The sequence below is a fragment of the Lepisma saccharinum genome, chromosome 26 (assembly GCF_977018435.1).
Source record: "Lepisma saccharinum chromosome 26, izLepSacc3.1, whole genome shotgun sequence".
Classification (NCBI taxonomy): domain Eukaryota; kingdom Metazoa; phylum Arthropoda; class Insecta; order Zygentoma; family Lepismatidae; genus Lepisma; species Lepisma saccharinum.
Genome location: NC_139254.1, coordinates 44828124 through 44846537, shown reverse-complemented (window position 1 = coordinate 44846537; position 18414 = coordinate 44828124). Strand labels below are relative to the sequence as shown.

Sequence of the window (18414 nt, the reverse complement as noted above, 5' to 3'; positions counted from 1 at the left end):
GTGTACTAACCTTGACTACAGAAGGTGTTGAAAATGATGTCCCTCTGCTGGAACACATTCCTGGTATCTCCGAAAGAAATTGGCATTTACACGTGCAAGATCGTCTACTGTAATTCTCCCGATTTCTCCTACAATGCTCTATTTTAACTCACGGATGGTGCGGATTGTCTTTGTATACTTTATTTTTTAGATTTCCCATTTTTCTTTCGAGGTTTAATATAGTGGTCCTATGTGGAACGGGAACACCAGGAAATTTCGTTGCAAAAAGTCGTCGCACTTCTCCACAATTCCTCTTTCCGAAGTAGCACTCGACAAGATAAATCCTTTGTTGGAATGTAAACTTTTGTGGTGCCATATTAAGCCACAATCTTCAACACACGGACACGACACAACACAACTTCCGAGGAAGGATTATACTGGCGTCAGTCTGAAACGTCAACAGAAAGGGAAAGAGATCGAAGGCAGGGAGAGCGAAAAAAACAGACTGTAGCGTGCGACTGTCGCGGACCCGTTCACCGGGAGAGAGAAGCTCTGATGCCGAGCCACTTAGTTTAGTTTAGTTTAGTTTATTTGCGTCCAAGGACTACCGGTGTGTACAAATTACAGTACATGGTAATATAGGACATGTCAATACTTACATTACAATACAGGTACATTCATAGATTTTACAAATACAAAATATATAGCCAAAAATTGTAAAAAATTGGGTCTTACTCTGCTATTATATCAAAATCACAAAAAAATATAACATGAGAAGATATACTAATTACCCACTTTCATTTGACATTTAATTTTACAAGAATAATATGTGATTATACTACATTATGTACATTTGTCTTATGTAAAAGTCGCTTCCATGTATTCAGCTATAGAATAAAAAACATGCTTCAGAAGCATTGATTTTATCTTGTGCTTGAATATCATCAATTTTGGTTCTTTCCTCACATCTTGTGGTAGTTTATTGTAGAGATCTATGGAAGAATTTAAGGGACCTTTCTTACATAAGTTAAGGCGGCAATGTTTTATGTCAAGTTTGTCTTTATTTCTTGTGTTTAGGCCATGTATTTCCTCATTTGTGGCAAAGTTGGAAATATTTTGCTTAACATAAATTAAGCATTCATAAATATATATGCAGGGGAGAGCTAACACATTAAGTTTACGGAAAAGAGTTCTACATGAATAAGTTTTCTTTACTCCAGCTATGATTCTTATAGCTCTTTTTTGAAGCATAAAAAGGACATTGGAGTGGCCCTTGTTACCCCAAACCATAATACCGTATCTTAGTAAAGCATCAAAGTTTGCCATATAAAGGCACTTTACAGTTTGGGTGCTTGAGATGTCTACCATTTCTCGAAGGGCATAGCATACACTACTTAATTTTGATTGTAGCGTGTTTATGTGTTCTGTATAGCTAAGGTGTTCATCCAGAATGATACCCAGAAATTTTGAATTTTTTTTAGGCTCTAGTTGTGTATTCCCAGATATTAGATTGAGGCTTATTTGGTTTCTGGTTTGGATTGTAGAAAATGTAATGTAATTTGTTTTTTTGCTGTTGAGGAGTAGATTATTATTTAAAAACCAGTCATCTAATTTGTTTAATACGTTATTAGCCTTAAATTGTAGAGCATCTTTGGAAGTGCCTGTTACTATAATATTTGTATCATCAGCATATAATATTGCATTTGCCTCAGGTATAACATTTGGTAAATCATTTATGTACATAAGAAACAAAAGAGGGCCAAGAATACTTCCCTGAGGCACCCCACATGTTACACTTTTCATGGTGGAGTGTTGATGTGTTACGTATCCTTTTGCTGTGGTGTGAGCGATTTCTACAATTTGCTTTCTATTGGTAAGATAAGATTGAAACCACTTTTGTGGTAGTCCACGAATACCAAGTTTTTGAAGTTTCCACAGCAATATCTCGTGATTTACAGAATCGAAAGCTTTTGATAGGTCACAAAAGACTCCTACCGTGTGATTACAATTATTCAGAGATTGTGTGACACATTCTACTAAGTCTGCTAACGCTGTTTTCGTGCTTCGTTCGGACCTTTAAAACCATGCTGCGACAAGCTTAAGATTGAGTGTTTACTACAGAAATTTTCTACTCTCATCATTATTGCATGTTCAATAATTTTTGAGAAGACTGAGAGTTGCGAAATGGGCCTGTAATTTGATAAATCCTTTGGGTCATTTTTCTTCAGTAATGGTTTAACAACAGCTATTTTTAGCCTGTCTGGGAAAATACCCTGTTCAATGGAATTGTTTATTATATGTAGTAATGGTTGACATAGGGAACTATAACATTTCTTAATTAGGAAGTCTGGTATTTCATCAATGCCGGAAGATCGTTTGTTTTTTATACGCCTGAAGATTATCTTTAATTCCTGTTCAGTAATGGGGGAAATGAACAAGGATTTGTCATTCACTGTTATGTGTGTAGAACATTCTTCTGGAGCAGCCATAAACCCATTCCTTCTATTTGGAACTGCATTTACAAAATACTCATTGAAAGCATTTGCAATATTAGGGGGATGTTGGACTTTTTTTCCATTAATGCATATCACCATATTATTACCTAAAGATTGGTGTTTTGTTGATGCATTTCTTATAATTTCCCACATTGTTTTACATTTATTGTTTGAATTATTGATTTTACGGTCATTATGATTAATTTTTGATTGGTGGAGTACATTTTTATATATTTGCTTATACCTCTTGTAATATTTCAGAAAAGATGGATTGGGATTCACCTTATTTTCAGAATGCAGCATTTTTAGTTTTCTACTTGAGATTCTGATTCCGTTTGTGACCCATGGTTTACACTCGGTGGATATGTTTACTTGTTTAGGTGGGAAACATTCATTGTGCAAGAAGATAATTTTGTTCAGAAAGAGATTAAATTTTTCGTTTGTGGAAGGTAAGTTATAAATATATTCCCAATTTTCGCTGTTTAGTTTTCCAATAAACATGAGTATAGAACCTTCATCATATTTACGTTTCTGCATTTTTAGTGGCTTTCTATGATATTCAGTAGCTTCTCTTTTACATGTGAGACATAAAAATTGTGCTTCATGCTCGGAGAAGTGGACTGATATGTTTACACATTGAAACTCTTTTGAGTGTACACTTATTAACATGTGGTCTATGAGGGAGAGTGTCTCTTTCGTTATGCGCGTGGGTGTAGTTACTTGCCGCCGAGTCTCGTAGCGAATGTCAGGGAATGCTCTGTATGACATGTATAAAACATATATTTTGTTCATGCAACATGGAACGACGTAAAATAAGAAAATACATATGTATGCAACATGTTAACGCTAAATTGTGAATGCATTCAAAGTTTCTTTAATGTATATATTATTTATGAGAATACATTAAATACATTACATAATCAATTCATCCGCCTCGTAACAAATCAACAGTAAAAATAATACAAATTTTGTCTCCTTTTCCTCAAAATAATTATTCGTGCATTTGAAACAAAAGTTTTTAGCAGCAACAGTCTGAAGTAGCTACATATTTGGTCTTACTTCTCTCTCTCGGGTAATTTAGAATGCATTACAGAAAACAATCATGTTGGGATCGATGCGAGCAAGAAAATTTTAGATCCAAATTTTTCAAACTGAAAACATATTGACTTAATGGGGTGCAAATAATTTCATAGGGCGCCATGGCATTTTCTTTAACACACTTTTTATTTCATTTAGATCGTTTTGGCCCCATAGCTAAGGCTCTGAACTTGGACTATAACAATAGCAGACATTGCGAGCGAAGCGAGCAAGAAAAGTTTACGAAAATTTTAAATCAATGGGGTCAATTTACCCTCTGTGTCCCCCCCTGCAAGTTCCCTTGGCCGTCTGGAAGAAAAAACTAATTCCATCTTGAGTATCCATTTGTCCTACTATTCTTAGATTCTGCTAGTCTTGTTTTTTTACTTAAATGTTTGCCCCCCCTAGAATGGACTTCCGTTCAAGGTTGGGAGGACAATGCCCCTGCCCCCCTGTGGTTGCGGCACTGTTTGTGAGTGTCTCTTCATCAATTTCACGTCATCACTCATTGTCGCGATTAGCTAGATGTGGCAGAAAAGCAAAGCTAAGTAACAAAAATTAAATATCCATTCCCTCTCTCTACTGCATGAATCACTATTACCAATGGTAGACTTAGGAAACAAAAAATTAAGTAGTTCAAACTGCATAGCAACTTCATAGCAACACATCCAAGAAAAACATCCAAACACATTAGGCACCTTTAATAAAAGACTTCTCAAAATGTCATAACTGTTCTAGATACTGAAAATTACGAAATAATTTCCCGAAGTCTGAATCAGGAAGAGATCCCGCCCCCCAATCCTAGTACGGCATTATTAGGAATTCCACACACCTCATTAAATCACAAAATCAATAAATGTCTTTGTTAAATGCTACAGTAATACAGGATATAATTGTAAAGATTAGTGAGAATACCAGGTAGGATTGTGTTCTGTATATTTCACAGGGGGGCAGTTGCCACCCTCTGGCTACGGGCCTGACAGGAAGACCCCTTACACGTCACGTTTCTTATGCCACAGACTAGTCTTATGCCATGGCCGAAGGGTTTCTAACAAAGATTTTCTAATCTGTGCCTTGGTTTGTTTACTAGGTAGCGCATAGACATACTAGCGTTTGACCACAGGTTGGATACAAAAGCTAATAAATCCAAAATGAGTAAGCGTACCAGAGGTAAACATTGTTGTGCTGTTGCAGATTGTAGCAATTGGGGTTTTAAGGAACCTGGAACCATATACCACACGTTTCCAAAAAATGAAGAGTTGAGGCGCGTGTGGATTTCTCTCTGTAAGCGAACTCCGGAATTTAATGCAAATAATGGTCGAGTGTGCTGTAAACATTTTCTTGCTAGTGACTATGAAAGGGATTTGAGAAACGAACTACTTGGTTTACCGACAAGGAAAGTTCTACGTTCAAATGCTGTGCCATCTCAATATCTTCGAAATTGGAATGGAGATGACTCTGCAGGTTCAAGCTCAAGTGATAACACGAATCAGGTAAATTGGCATGGAGATGACTCTGCAGGTTCAAGCTCAAGTGATAACACGAATCAGGTACGTGAGTTTTTTTTTTTTTTTTTTTTTTTTTTATAGAGAACTTTCCACTTGTTTTATCTGATTAATTGTGAATTTTTAGAGAAGACGGTAAATTTCTCGGTACCAGTTTCATAGATCGGAGACACATGAAAATCGGATATTTTGTGTTTCGCATGGTTCGTACTTACCGATTGTGGGTAAATATCCGATATCGCCCGAACGGATTTCTTCAAATTTACAAGAGAAACTACTTACTGAAATCAGTTTCTGTAGCATTGTCGAAGTTCTTGGAGGTATTTTCTTTCGCGGAAACTGAAAACTTCATCATAGAATGCTGCAGAACAAGAAATAATCACTTGTTATGTAAGGATCTTGCATTTTCTGTAACATTATGCCATTGTTTCCATTATGTACGTGCAGATGGCGCGAGCGTCGAAAGTCACACGGTCTCACCAGTGTTTCCAAACGTGTCTTTTTTACCACATTTTTTTAACTATGCTTACCTAACCCAACCTAACCTAACCTTGCCGGAAATGGTTCGTGGCGCTATTGTGAATGGTTTTTGGGGCTATCTGTCAATAGTTCGTGGGGCTATCCATCATTGGTTTGTGGTGCTATCGTGAATGGTTTTTTGGAGCTATCCGTCAATAGTTTGTGATGATTGATTTTATTTGTTGTTTTTAAGTCCACTTTATGCACAGTAAGGCTAATCGGGACTGGACCTACAGTTTTTTAAAGTGGGATCCGAACCACTATGTGCCTCCACCGGGAATCGAACCTGGGACCCCTTGATTACAAGGCAACGATGCTACCACTGTGCCATCGGGGAGGCCGGTTTGTGATGACATAATGAACACGAAAGTAGATATTTTTAGGTTAAGAAGGTTGAAACACTGCATACCCACTCCAAATCGACAAAACACAAGCACGACGTGCGATGATCCATTATGAGTGCACACCATATTGTCTTGTTACCCAAGCAGAACAAGGAAGACAAATAAAAGAGTGACAGGTGTTCGGGCCTTATCGGATAATTACCCCAATGGTGTATTGCGGTACATAGTTCAAGGTGTCATTATGCTTTTCCCCCTAAAACAAATGCATTTTTTCACATTCTGAGTGCTTTTTTTCATTCCTTTCTTCGCTTCCGAAACACACGATATGGTGGGCACATCTTGACTCACGTTGTGGGTATGCAGTGTTTCAAGCTTCTGTACCGAAAAATACCTACTATCGTGTTCGTCACCGGTGGAAATTATACATTATGCATGGGTAGCTGATGGATAGCCACACGAACCATATACGGATAGCCCCACGAACAATTTGCGATAAGGTTAGGTTTTGTTACGTTAGGCAAGCATAGTAAAAAAAAGGGGGGGTTAAAACATTGACAGGGCTTACGTCATCAAACGTACGCAGCATCCAGTTGTCGTAGGGCAAGGAAATGAAAGCAATGGCAATTTTGCGTCAGTGAGATATTTCTCTTGAAAAATATATGATTTTCCGGTCAAATATATTTCACGATGATAGAAAGTACCTCGACGAACGTTGTAAACCTTGGAGAAACTCATTTCCGTAAGTAGTTTATTGTGTAAAATTGAAGAAATGTGTCTCCGATGTATGGAAATATTAAATGTTGAAGTATCCCCGAAACGTCTGAAATTCCTTTATTTACTTCTTTTTCCTCGCCATGGGCTTCATGTAACAGTTTGTATGTCTCGTTGAAAGTTTTCTACAATTTTACACGTAACTTTTCGTAGTAGAGTAATGAAAATTGCTGCAGGCACTCAGCGTGATCTATTGTGTTGCAACAGCTTTGAAACTGGCCCAAGTTAATAACTAAGGACACTGCTAAGCACCACCATTGTCCTGTGTCTTCAATAAATTTACATAAAAACGTTTACAAAAAGAGTTTGGTTTGTTTTGAACTGACCCTGTGTTAACTCTTATCTTTCAAAAAAAATACCTCTTATGGGTGTAATTGTCATGGATGTCCGCAAGATGGGATGGCCCCACCCTGAAAATAAATATCAGCATAAAATTACATATTTCACACACATAATTTCATTTGTCATAGTAATTTGTTATATGGCGTACATTTTTAGAAGGAACATGAATTCAGCCAATATGCAGTCTGTGCTGTTCCTAAACCAACTACTAGCTAAAGGTAAACTCAGAGATTTCGCTGTGTCCAATTTTCAGCTTTTTATATATAATGCATGCATGTGATATTTTAGTACAATGAAATATATAGTGAAGAATTCTACACAGGATTATAGCATATCACTGCAGCATATAAGAGAAACTCATACCTGAAAGAAGTTTCAAGGTATTTATTATAGAGGAACTGCAAGGTCATCATCATCGCTCTTGTTTCTGTTTTCTGGCATGTTTCGCAGGAGATTTGAATAGGGGTTCTCCGATTTCTGTAATAGATACTTTACCCTTTTTTATAATACCCAACACAGTATGCACAAACACACCACATGCTTTAGCCGTCTTTAACCGTAAGTTCTCGACTATGAGAAAATACTGCTTCAGCACACACTTCTTCCAACTCCAATTTCTTGAAGTAAGAATTCACTTTAAAATAAGATTTCTGTCGTGTGAACGTAATATTTTACCCTTATTGCCTGTACTACTGGTACTAAGTTTCGAGTCGACATTATTAATTTGATTTGCTTTATTTTACTTTACTTTTCTGTCACTTTTGGCTAATTGCGAAGATGTGAATGAGCGATGATGATATGATGAAATTGATGGATGGACATTCACAAACATCCATGTCCAGACCGGGATTCAGGATGCTGGCGTCGTAGCACCGTATGCTGACCATTCCACCAAGGGGGCCGGTGCGACATTATTCAATAACACTTGTGGAACTCACACTATTGCACAACTATCGAACATAAGGGCTGTATTGCATAGTGTGCTACAATGCCAGGAGTCCCGGGTGCGAATCCCAGTCTGGGCTTACGTGTTTGTGAGTGTCCCTTCATCATACCATCATCCATCCTCATCTTTGCGATTAGCCAAAAGTAGCAAAAAAAAGCGAAGTAAAATAAATCAATCAAGGGCTGTATTGAATCCTCTCACAACTGTTCTTCGTGGTGTACGAGTAAAATTATCTTACACCGCCCTTGTTACGAAAACTGAAAGTGACTCAGACTCGTGAACGCTCATGACAATGTAGGGCCATTGTGTATATTCAGCCGAATTTGATACCCATAGATTTACCAAGAGACAACAACTCAGTGGGGTCAACATGGTGGCAACAAAAAAAAAACAGACTGAACACGCAAGGAAAACGAAAGGGTCGTTGTGTGTGCGTAGAGATGTGTTTCTTCGAGAAACGATAACTCCGGCTGTAGGCGATGGAAATTCATGGGACTTGGACAGTCAGGTTCATAATGTTGTGTCTCATGTAATGATGAAGTGGCGAGTTCTATAAAATACTTCTTGCGGGCAAAAAAAAAATACAGAACACTATGCACGTCGCAGTTTCCCAACTGTACAACATTGCACTACTGCTATTGGCTGGCTGCCAAGGACACGCTCTCTGTAGCTTCGCCCAATATTGCTTCTAAAATCGTGTGTCATATAATTATTGTGACAGCATTACAGGATAACTTCAAACTGAAGGGGCATTTTTGAGGGGGAAAAAATTTACCTAATTTGCCCCTCTCCCCTGGAAAAAATACCTTACTTTCACATCCCTGCAGATGTCCATGGTAATGGCCTTTGATATTGGCTGTAATTCAGTGGTCCTATCTAAGAAACCTTGGTTGAGTTGTAAATCTGTTTAGTCTTTATCAATGAAGATGTATGTGGCTCATATATAAGGATTGTTGCTTATACAATTTGTAATGTATACCATTTACCTGTCTGCAAATAAAAACTCTAGGAAATGTATTAAGTTGTCTGTAGCTGCTCATATTACACTAATGTTGAGTGAGGCATCCTCTTCGATTCCTGTTTTACCCTTCTAATCAAGAGAGCCTAGGTTTGGGTTCCAGTAGACATACATTTCAATGATTTGTACTCTACTTTAAACCAATTTTGGTGAATCCTTTCGCTTTCCTCAGTTTTTACCGATTATTACTGTTTTAATTACCAAAATGTATCTCTTCTAAAAGTTTCAGCAAAAAAGTATATTTACTGCAGTTATATGACAGTCAGAATATTTACGACTTGGTTCTTACTTTCTCTCTAAATCATGCATTATGATTTTACAGTTTTATTGCAGAATTGTAGTGCTCTGAAATTAGTACGAGTTAATTTTTTCATGCTCATAGACAAAATTTTCATACACACACACGTTTTTATCTTACACTTTAACCATTTGAACTTTGATAAGTTTTCCCTCATATCTCAGGGAGCAAATGCCTCCTCTGGGTGTGCTCTTGGTAAATACACTGAAAACTCAGAATGAAATTCCAAAATAATCAATATCAAAGCAATACTTTCACTTGAGCCCTCACATTAACAGCTGATACAGATTAAAGATCATTTTATACCTGGCCTTTAATTGGTTTTATTTGAACGTTGTACTTGTTGTTTGCTTGCTGTATACAAATTTAGCATTTGTTTGTCTTCTACAGGACTCATGTGATCGACCAAGGTGCAAGACAACCAGAAGTGTTACGAGAAGGGCATTGTCAAATATAAGCACCTTGTCTCCTAAAAAAAGAAAGGTTGATCAGAAGACTAATACTGCCCCATATTTAGACAAAAAGGAGAAACAAATAGCGAAACTTCGAAAGGAACTTGGGCTTCTAAAAAAGAAAAGTGCTGTAATCTTAGCTGCTATACGACGGAAAGAAATTGCTTTAAAAATCGCTATGGAGACCTAAATTTTTTTTTTGGTAATTCACCCTATGATAAAACATACAATAAGAAAAGTGCTTAAGTGCAGGTGTGGTATCATCAAAGAAGTTCTTTGCTCGAGGCTATGGCCAGAAACTTTGATGACTGACACAAAATAGCATCTTTCCATTGATCAACTCTTTCTAGACAACCTAAAGTCATGGATACTCTAAGAACAACAATACAATCAAAATTTCCTCAAGTTCACAAAAAAGATATTTATCTCTACGTCAGGACAAGAACTTTTATCATGACCCGACATTTAAACAAAATAATGAAACAAGTCCCTGGAAGCATATGCAGTTAGAAAAAGTCGACATCATCTTCAAAATCCTAAGTCTCAAAGAAGGGTAAGTTTGAATGCATTTTTATTCTTATCGATATTTATTGCTGTCTTGACCTCCACTGTATAGTGATTCAGGATCTGCCACCAGTCAAGAAATTATGCCTATGGTCAATAATTGTTTGCAGTATAGTGAATTTACATTGTTACATATCAGTACTGGGATTTTATAAATTTCAATATTTGTAAATCTAAAATTATATTGAGTTGTGGTTAAAACTTTTCACTTTGTTTCTTAAGCATTACATTCTTGTATTTGTGTAGTTTTGTAAAAATATTAAAGTAATGTTGCCATTCTCATCCAGGACAAAGTCCGAATCGTTGCATTAACAATTGAAGCAAGTCTATATCTCTTGTTAAAGTATAGCTTCAGTTTTAAATCTTAACCAGCCTTGTGGTACAGGTTTTTCAATTAATAAATCTGCCGATTTTCTTAATTTCCAACTATACGTAAGTAGGGGGCAATTAAATAAATGTTAGAAAGGGAAAAAGTCGTGAAGTCAAGAATTTTGTATTCGTAATTGTGGTGGACACCCTGTGGTTTGCAAATTATATTGTGAAACTAAGACAAGAGGCCAGAGTTGTATTTATTTGACATCACTTTTCTACCACTTTTGGTTAATCGCGACCAGGAGTGAGTGATGATCACATTAAATTGAATATGACTTCAATGGCAATCACAAGGAACACCATTGTCCGCACCGTGACTCGAACTAGGGTTAGTGATGGGATCGAAAGTTGAACATTTAACATGCTTGGCCATTGAGCTGGCATAAGGTTCTTTTTCATTCATTCACAAAGGGGAAAGGGTAGTCTTATTGGTGGATTATGTTTTCCCACTTTCCAAAAATATATTTTAAATGACAATATTTTGATTTTTCAAAAATAAAATAATTTTCAGTTGCCATTTTCTAAAAAGAAAGCAGTTTAGATAGATTATTTCTGCAATTTTCTCTTAGCTTGGCAGCAGTTGCCATCCTCACAACCTGCTAATTCTCCCAACAAATTTTCCATAATTTTCGTACATATTCTAAGATAAATTATTATGAAAATGCCATAATTAATTTGAAGGGTAATAAGTGGTAGCGAAATATTTAATACATAAAATTGTACTTATTTACCTGTACACTGTTGAGTTTCGGGTTCTTTCAGTTCTTCAATTACACAAGAAATGGAGTCAGGAATAAAACAGTATCAGCAACACGAACGTAAATGTATAATTTAGGAACACAGTAACATAATCAGCACAATAACTTACATTGTGATATGAAGATACTAAGTAGCGTCGCACAGGACGGCTATATCATATTGGACATGTTTGACAGGAAGGACGCACAGGCTAATCACCAACAACATTTAATAATCAGGTCTGGCGTTCGAGTTCAATCAGCATACGACACTCTCCCCCCCTTAGGTTGAAGAGACTCCCGTTTCATGTAGTTTGCCCATATCGGTCAGGTGGCCATCTTGGTCTTTGTGATCTCCTAACCGGTTGATTGTCGCAGGCCGCATTCGGAGGTACCACTGGATCCTGATAAGCAGGCACTGGGAGATAATTTTCCTCTCCAACAAGCACTGGGTTTTTTCGGACAAGGATGTCTTTTCCGACCTTGTCGGGATACTTCTTGATCTTCGAGAGATGAACAACAATCGTGTCATTGTCCACAATCACCTTCGCCATCTTCCGGCCCATCAATTTAACCATTTCTCCGATTTTGTATTTGGATCCATGGCTGAATTGTTTCTTGCGTTATTCAACAAGCACCTTTTCCCCCCGGCATAAACGGAACGGGACTAATAGGCTGATTGTCGAAACCATTTGGTGCGTCAAAAGCGGAAATGTCCGTTCTTGGCCGAAACTTGAGCAAACGTTCTGCTGGACTACATCCGTGCACTGGAGTATTCCTTAATCTGCCTAAAAGCTCAAGAACGAACTTGTCCATCTCTCTCAACGTGATGTATGAACGATTCGAAAAGTTCTTTTGTAGTAAGTTCTTCACCACCCCAACATTCCTTTCAGCTAGACCATTCGATTGAGGGGTGTACGGAGCTGAGTGAAGAAGCTTGATGTTCTTCTTTGAGCAATAAGAATTGAAGTCTGAAGATGCAAATGGTTGGCCATTATCTGTAACATACGTTTTCGGATATCCAAAGCATGAGGAAAATTCCTCTAAGTAACCAATCATGGTGTCAAATCGCATATTCTTCACTCTCCACACAGATATCCAATGAGAGTAAGCGTCAACTAGCAACAAGAAATCCATGTCTGAGAAATGGAAGAAATCAAGATGAACACGCTCAAAAGGCTGCGATGCAATAGGCCACGTTTCGAATGCGGTACCTGGTACATTGGGCCTGTTATTGTATCGCAAACATGTGTCACACGAAGATGTAACCCTTTCAATATCTTCATTCATCGTGTTCCAGAAGAACGATGAACGAGCCATTTCCTTCATTTTGCATGTTCCCTGGTGGAATTTGTGTAACAGAGACAGGACACTTTGTATACAAGATTCAGGTACAACTAGTCTTTCGCCCACGAAAATACATCCCTTCTGTATGTGGACATCATATCGCCTGTCGAATATTTTCCTGATAGGATGACTTTTTGTTCTCCCTATGGATTGTGGCCATCTCCTTTGAACATATTTGAAGACTTTAGAAAGCTCAGGATCACGTTGTGATTCCAGCGAAATGCGCGACAACACCGAAGATTCAATAAGATTAAGGACAACTGGCTCAGCTGTCAACTGACATGCGAAATCATCATAATAATCACGAACTGGATCATCTGCAACACAAATTCTAGATAGAGCATCAGCCAACTCAACATGCGGCGTGTAAACAGTTTTGAAGTCATATTCTTCCAATACTAACTTCCATCTGTTGATTCTGCTGATGGCTAAAGCAGGCAGGTTACTTCTAGGATCCAGCAGGTGAGATAAAGGTTTCGAGTCGGTGAACGCAACAAAATATCGTCCAATGAGATACTTGTGAAAGTATTTGACTCCACGGACTAATGCAAGTGATTCCCTTTCCAATTGAGTGTAGTTCCTTTCCGCAGCGGATAATGTACCGGCCATACACATGATAGGCTTTAGGACTCTGTTTATTTTGTGCATTATGGCTGCTCCCGTAGCTGTAGGAGATGCATCCGACATCAGGTATAAGTCCTTACTAGGATCATATACTGTGCGTACTAAGTCCTTAGATAGCAGATCCTTAACATCCTGGAATTCCTTCTGATGAACATCTGTCCATGACCAGCGCACCCCATTCTTCAACAAATCATATAAACTGGCAACACAGTCAGCTAGGTTTGGCAGGTACGAAGCGTAATACGTGACCATACCGAGAAATGACTTCAATTCGCCGACATTAGTGGGTGGCTTACACTGAAGTATTTTATCAATGTTTTCTTTCAGAGGACGAATTCCCTCCTGTGAAAGAGAATGGCCCAGATACTTCACATTTTGCACAAAGAACACAGACTTTTGTTCATTTATGCGGACGCCATAATCGGAGAAAAGATTTAGCACCTTTCGTGCGTTATCATAGCACTCCTCAAGAGTAACTCCTCCCACTAAAATGTCGTCTTGGAAAATGGAAACCTTGTCTACACCCATCAATATCTGCTCCATCGTGGCTTGGAAAATGGCACTGGCAGAGTTTACTCCGAAGGGAAGCTTCAACTGTCTGAATAACCCGAATTCCGTGTTGAAGACAAGGACCTTCTGAGCCTGCAGAGATAGGCGTAACTGAAGGTAAGCCCTTCTAAGGTCAAATGAAACGAACCAACTACAACCAACCATCTTGTTGAAGAGGTCCTCTATTCTAGGTAACGGATGTCCCATCTTCCTGAGTTGCGGATTAACAGTGTTCTTGTAGGATACACATAATCTTAATTCACCGTTTTTCTTACGAACAACAACAAGAGGAGAAGCCCACGATGATGATTTGATCGATTCAATGACTCCGTCGCTAACCAACTTCTGTAATTCATCTTTGACTGGTTCCTTTAGCGAGTACAGGACGTCATAATATCTCTTGAATACTGGTGTAGCATCGTCCTTTAATGGCAAATCTATCTCAAAACGCTTGATCGACTTGGACATGTCACCATCAAAAGGTATAGGGAAATCTTTCTTTAGATTCGCAACCAGTTCCTTTATAGATGACGATTCAAGAGTATTTGAAACCGTCTGAAGAGTATGTGAAACAAAGATGTTTCGCCATTCAGGCTTGAAAACATCAATCCAAGACAAACCCATAATCGAACGATTCAATTTTGTCTTTACAACAATCATATCTAAGTTATGTTTCATTCCTCGAAATATAACTTCAACATTAACTTTTCCTAATACACCAAGATTGTTGCCATTTGCTGCTTTCAAGACGATAGGAAAATTGCATATAGTGCAACCTCGCAATGAAGACTCAAATTGTCTGCTATCAATTAAAGTATAAACAGAACCTGTATCCACTAGGAATGGAATCTTAGAATTGTTGACTTGTAAGTCGACAAACAACGATCCCTGTGTTTGCCAAACAGATTCACTCTCTTTAGTGATGAAGGTAGTGAAAATTTTTGGACACAGAGCATTACATTGGACACTAGCGGCGCTGTAATCAACAAATTCGCTCTTAGATTTTTCTTCTTGATCATCTGCAAATTTGTGATCTATGGGAATGCACGGCACATTAAAATCTGAAAAATCAATGGATGATTCTCGGACCATATGTTTGAAATTGCTGTAATTGTTAGGTACAATGGAAGGTTTCAAATTATCTTGCATATCAATAGATCTTTCATTGATACCCGTGTTAAGCACAATGTTAGTGCCAGAAATCAATTTGCTTTTACTAGAATTGTTAAATTCTCTCTTCTTGCAGGCAGTCAAGAAATGATTTTTCTTTTTACAATATCTGCAAGTAGCCCCAAAAGCTGGGCATTTTCCGTTAGGATGAAAAGAATTACAATTACCACACAGTTTACCAGAATCATTGTTTGATTTGTTACCAATATCCCTTGAATCAGTTCTATTTTGTCTGATGCTCATTCGGAATTTGTCCTTGTACCTGTTTTGTATTTGCGAAGTGACTTCAGTTGGAGTTTCAGAATATTCCACAGCATTCTTTGAGCGACTTTGATTAATAATTCCCTCATTTAATTCTAGCTCATCGAGATACATGGCCGTATCTATTGCTTTTTTCAAGGTCAAATCAGGATCTAATAACAGTCTGTTTCTAACGCGCACACTTCTCATACCAAGAATAAATACGTCGCGACACATTGAGTCGATATCACCAAAATCACATTTTGAAGCTTGTTCTTTGATTTGCACAATGAAATCCGGAATGTTCTGATTTTCTTTCTGTTTAATAAGAAAGAACTTATGCCTTTCAAGCACGAGATTTTTCTTGGGCTCATAATGGCGGATCAACATTTGTTGAATTTGGGCAAGACTGAGTTCTGATATAGATTTTGGTTGTATGAGATTATATAAATCAGCATACGTTCTGTGCCCTATTGCTGCTAATAGAATATGCTTAGCCTTTTCATCTGGAATGTCTGAACCTTTGCAGAAATGTTCGAATCTATCAAAATATTGCTTAATACTTTCCTGCTCCCTGCAGAATTCGGAAAATTGAGACAACCTCTGCATTGTATATAGAGATTCTTACCTCCAACAGACAACTTGAAGAACAATAACGGGAAATGTGTAGAATTACGAGAAGTAAGTATGTTATCCCATCCTCGTCGCCATTGTTGAGTTTCGGGTTCTTTCAGTTCTTCAATTACACAAGAAATGGAGTCAGGAATAAAACAGTATCAGCAACACGAACGTAAATGTATAATTTAGGAACACAGTAACATAATCAGCACAATAACTTACATTGTGATATGAAGATACTAAGTAGCGTCGCACAGGACGGCTATATCATATTGGACATGTTTGACAGGAAGGACGCACAGGCTAATCACCAACAACATTTAATAATCAGGTCTGGCGTTCGAGTTCAATCAGCATACGACATACACAATTTTAGATTTCTATGTAGAAGTGATATAAATGGATAGTTGTATTTACTCTTCTTAATTTATGAAAAATAATTCATTGTTGATACTTGCTGTAAATTACTTCATATTGCCTTGGCCTTATTCCTTTTTTGCCAGTTATCCTACTACAAATGGTTGATAGAACCATTTGTTTTGTATTCATTATGAATTACATTGAGGAGCAGTGTCCTACGTGTGGTACATTAGCAGGTGGAATTACTGGTGTACGTGACTGACGAATGGACATTAAAGAACAAAGTAAGATAACCATTGGAAACGTTTACAAGTTTTCCAGAAATCTTGCCTATAATGAAGAAGCAAGAAAGCATATCAACTTTACACAAGAACAAAAAAAGTGATGGTAGCTTGCGGGATTCCCGAGTACAATGTGTAAGCAATACTTTAACTTTGGCAGAGGCTTTGATGTAGTAGCAGCGGTCTCTAACAAGATCAGGGTGTGCGCTCTCTCTTGTCAGTATTGTTGTTAAGAATGGTTTCCTCTTTCGTTTATTCAGCTGGCCTGTTTGTCATTCTCAGTTTCTTGGAATGTAATACATAATATAGAGTGTGTGTCAAATCTCCTGCATATGGCCTTGAACAGCACCAGCGAATCAGAGACGTGCAGCATTGCCGTGCTCTCCTTCACAAGGTGTTTCGCTCAAGCTGTCTCTTTTCCGTGTGAGATTTCGACATCACACCGCTGCAGTGCGCTCCTATTGGCTATCGCCATATGCAGTAGATTTGACACACACTCTAGTATACCATTGGCTTGCAAAAATGAAACATCACCTCGGTGGCACAGTTTAATAAGTAGAGGTCAAATCAATAAAGGTTAAGGTATCCAAAAAAGAAAAACTGAAAGTGTCTTCAAGAATTTTTGACTTGTTATTTTGGTAGACACCCTGAAGATGGTGTGTATATTTTCTGTGTTAATACAAAATTCTTAATTGCAGGTGAGCAATATCATTCGTAAGAGCTGCTTCTACATTTCACACCCCAAGTTGGTGAACCAAGTGAATTGATTTGTAAAAAAACATTTCCATGCAAGGAACCTTGTGTCAGGTAGTTTTGATTTAAGCAATGTAAATTAGAACAAAAAATGCTGGGAATACAATGGTTAGCAAACTCCATTCACATCTGATAAAAATGCTCGAATTTGATCCTACCATGTTAAGGTTACAAGTTCAGCTTTATGGAACAAGGAAGAAAGCGAGAAAGGCATCAAGATATCTTCTCAGGATTAAGGTGAAAGAGAAAGCGAACATGTGGGAGAATAAATATAGTATAATGAAAGTACTGTTTTATGGTGATTTTTTTAAAGTTAAATATTGTTACAATGTATGCAAACTTTTTGTATTTTCATACATTTCAGTGTATAAATAATTTGATTGTTAATAAAATAGAAACTCATAACAATGTGTTACTTTATCAACCTTTAGATTCCCTGGGCATGAATTTGATTATAGTGACTTGAATGCAACAATGAGAAAAATGCACAGGGTGCAAAATAATTGTTCTGTATTATTGTCATCGAAAATTGTGCATTAGAAGCTATTTTCCACTTACAGTTTGTTTCATGCACAGGGCTCGAAAAATCCCGGTCGCCATGGTGACTAAAAATTTCATCTTGGCGACTGTGATCTCTTGCTGTCATATTGTCATTTTTTAAGTTTCAATGTACGAAACTTTGAAGATTCTAAGTTAAAATTGCAATACAGCATAAGCTAGCAAGTTTTTTTATCAACGTTGTGAACATTCCATAGAATCAGTAACAATTTCTTACTCTTCGTCCCCAACACCCCACTTCCCGCTTTCTCACATGATTTAGTGATGTTTTGAATAGGATGATGCTCAGCTTCTTATAGATTGATTTATTTGCTTTATGTTACTTCGCTTTTTATGCCACTTTTGGCAAATTTGAGAAGATGGTAATGAATGATGATATGATAATTGCTGAACAAACACTCAGAAACATCCAAGTCCAGTCCAGGATTCGAAACCGGGACTCCTAGCGTCGTAGCAAGATGTGCTAACCACTCTGCCACAGGGGCTGGCTCAGCT

General features: G+C 37.7%; 1 protein-coding gene across 1 annotated transcript; it reads left to right on the top strand.

Annotated features, from left to right (window-relative positions):
• The first annotated feature begins 4664 nt into the window (after positions 1-4664).
• LOC145979457 (uncharacterized) lies at positions 4665-17760 on the top strand. The gene is made up of 3 exons (XM_083112361.1): positions 4665-5101; positions 9685-10299; positions 17307-17760. The coding sequence occupies exons 1-2, from the start codon at positions 4703-4705 to the stop codon at positions 9934-9936; spliced, it is 651 nt and encodes a 216-aa protein (XP_082968487.1). The 5' UTR covers positions 4665-4702; the 3' UTR covers positions 9937-10299; positions 17307-17760.
• Positions 17761-18414: the final 654 nt, after the last annotated feature.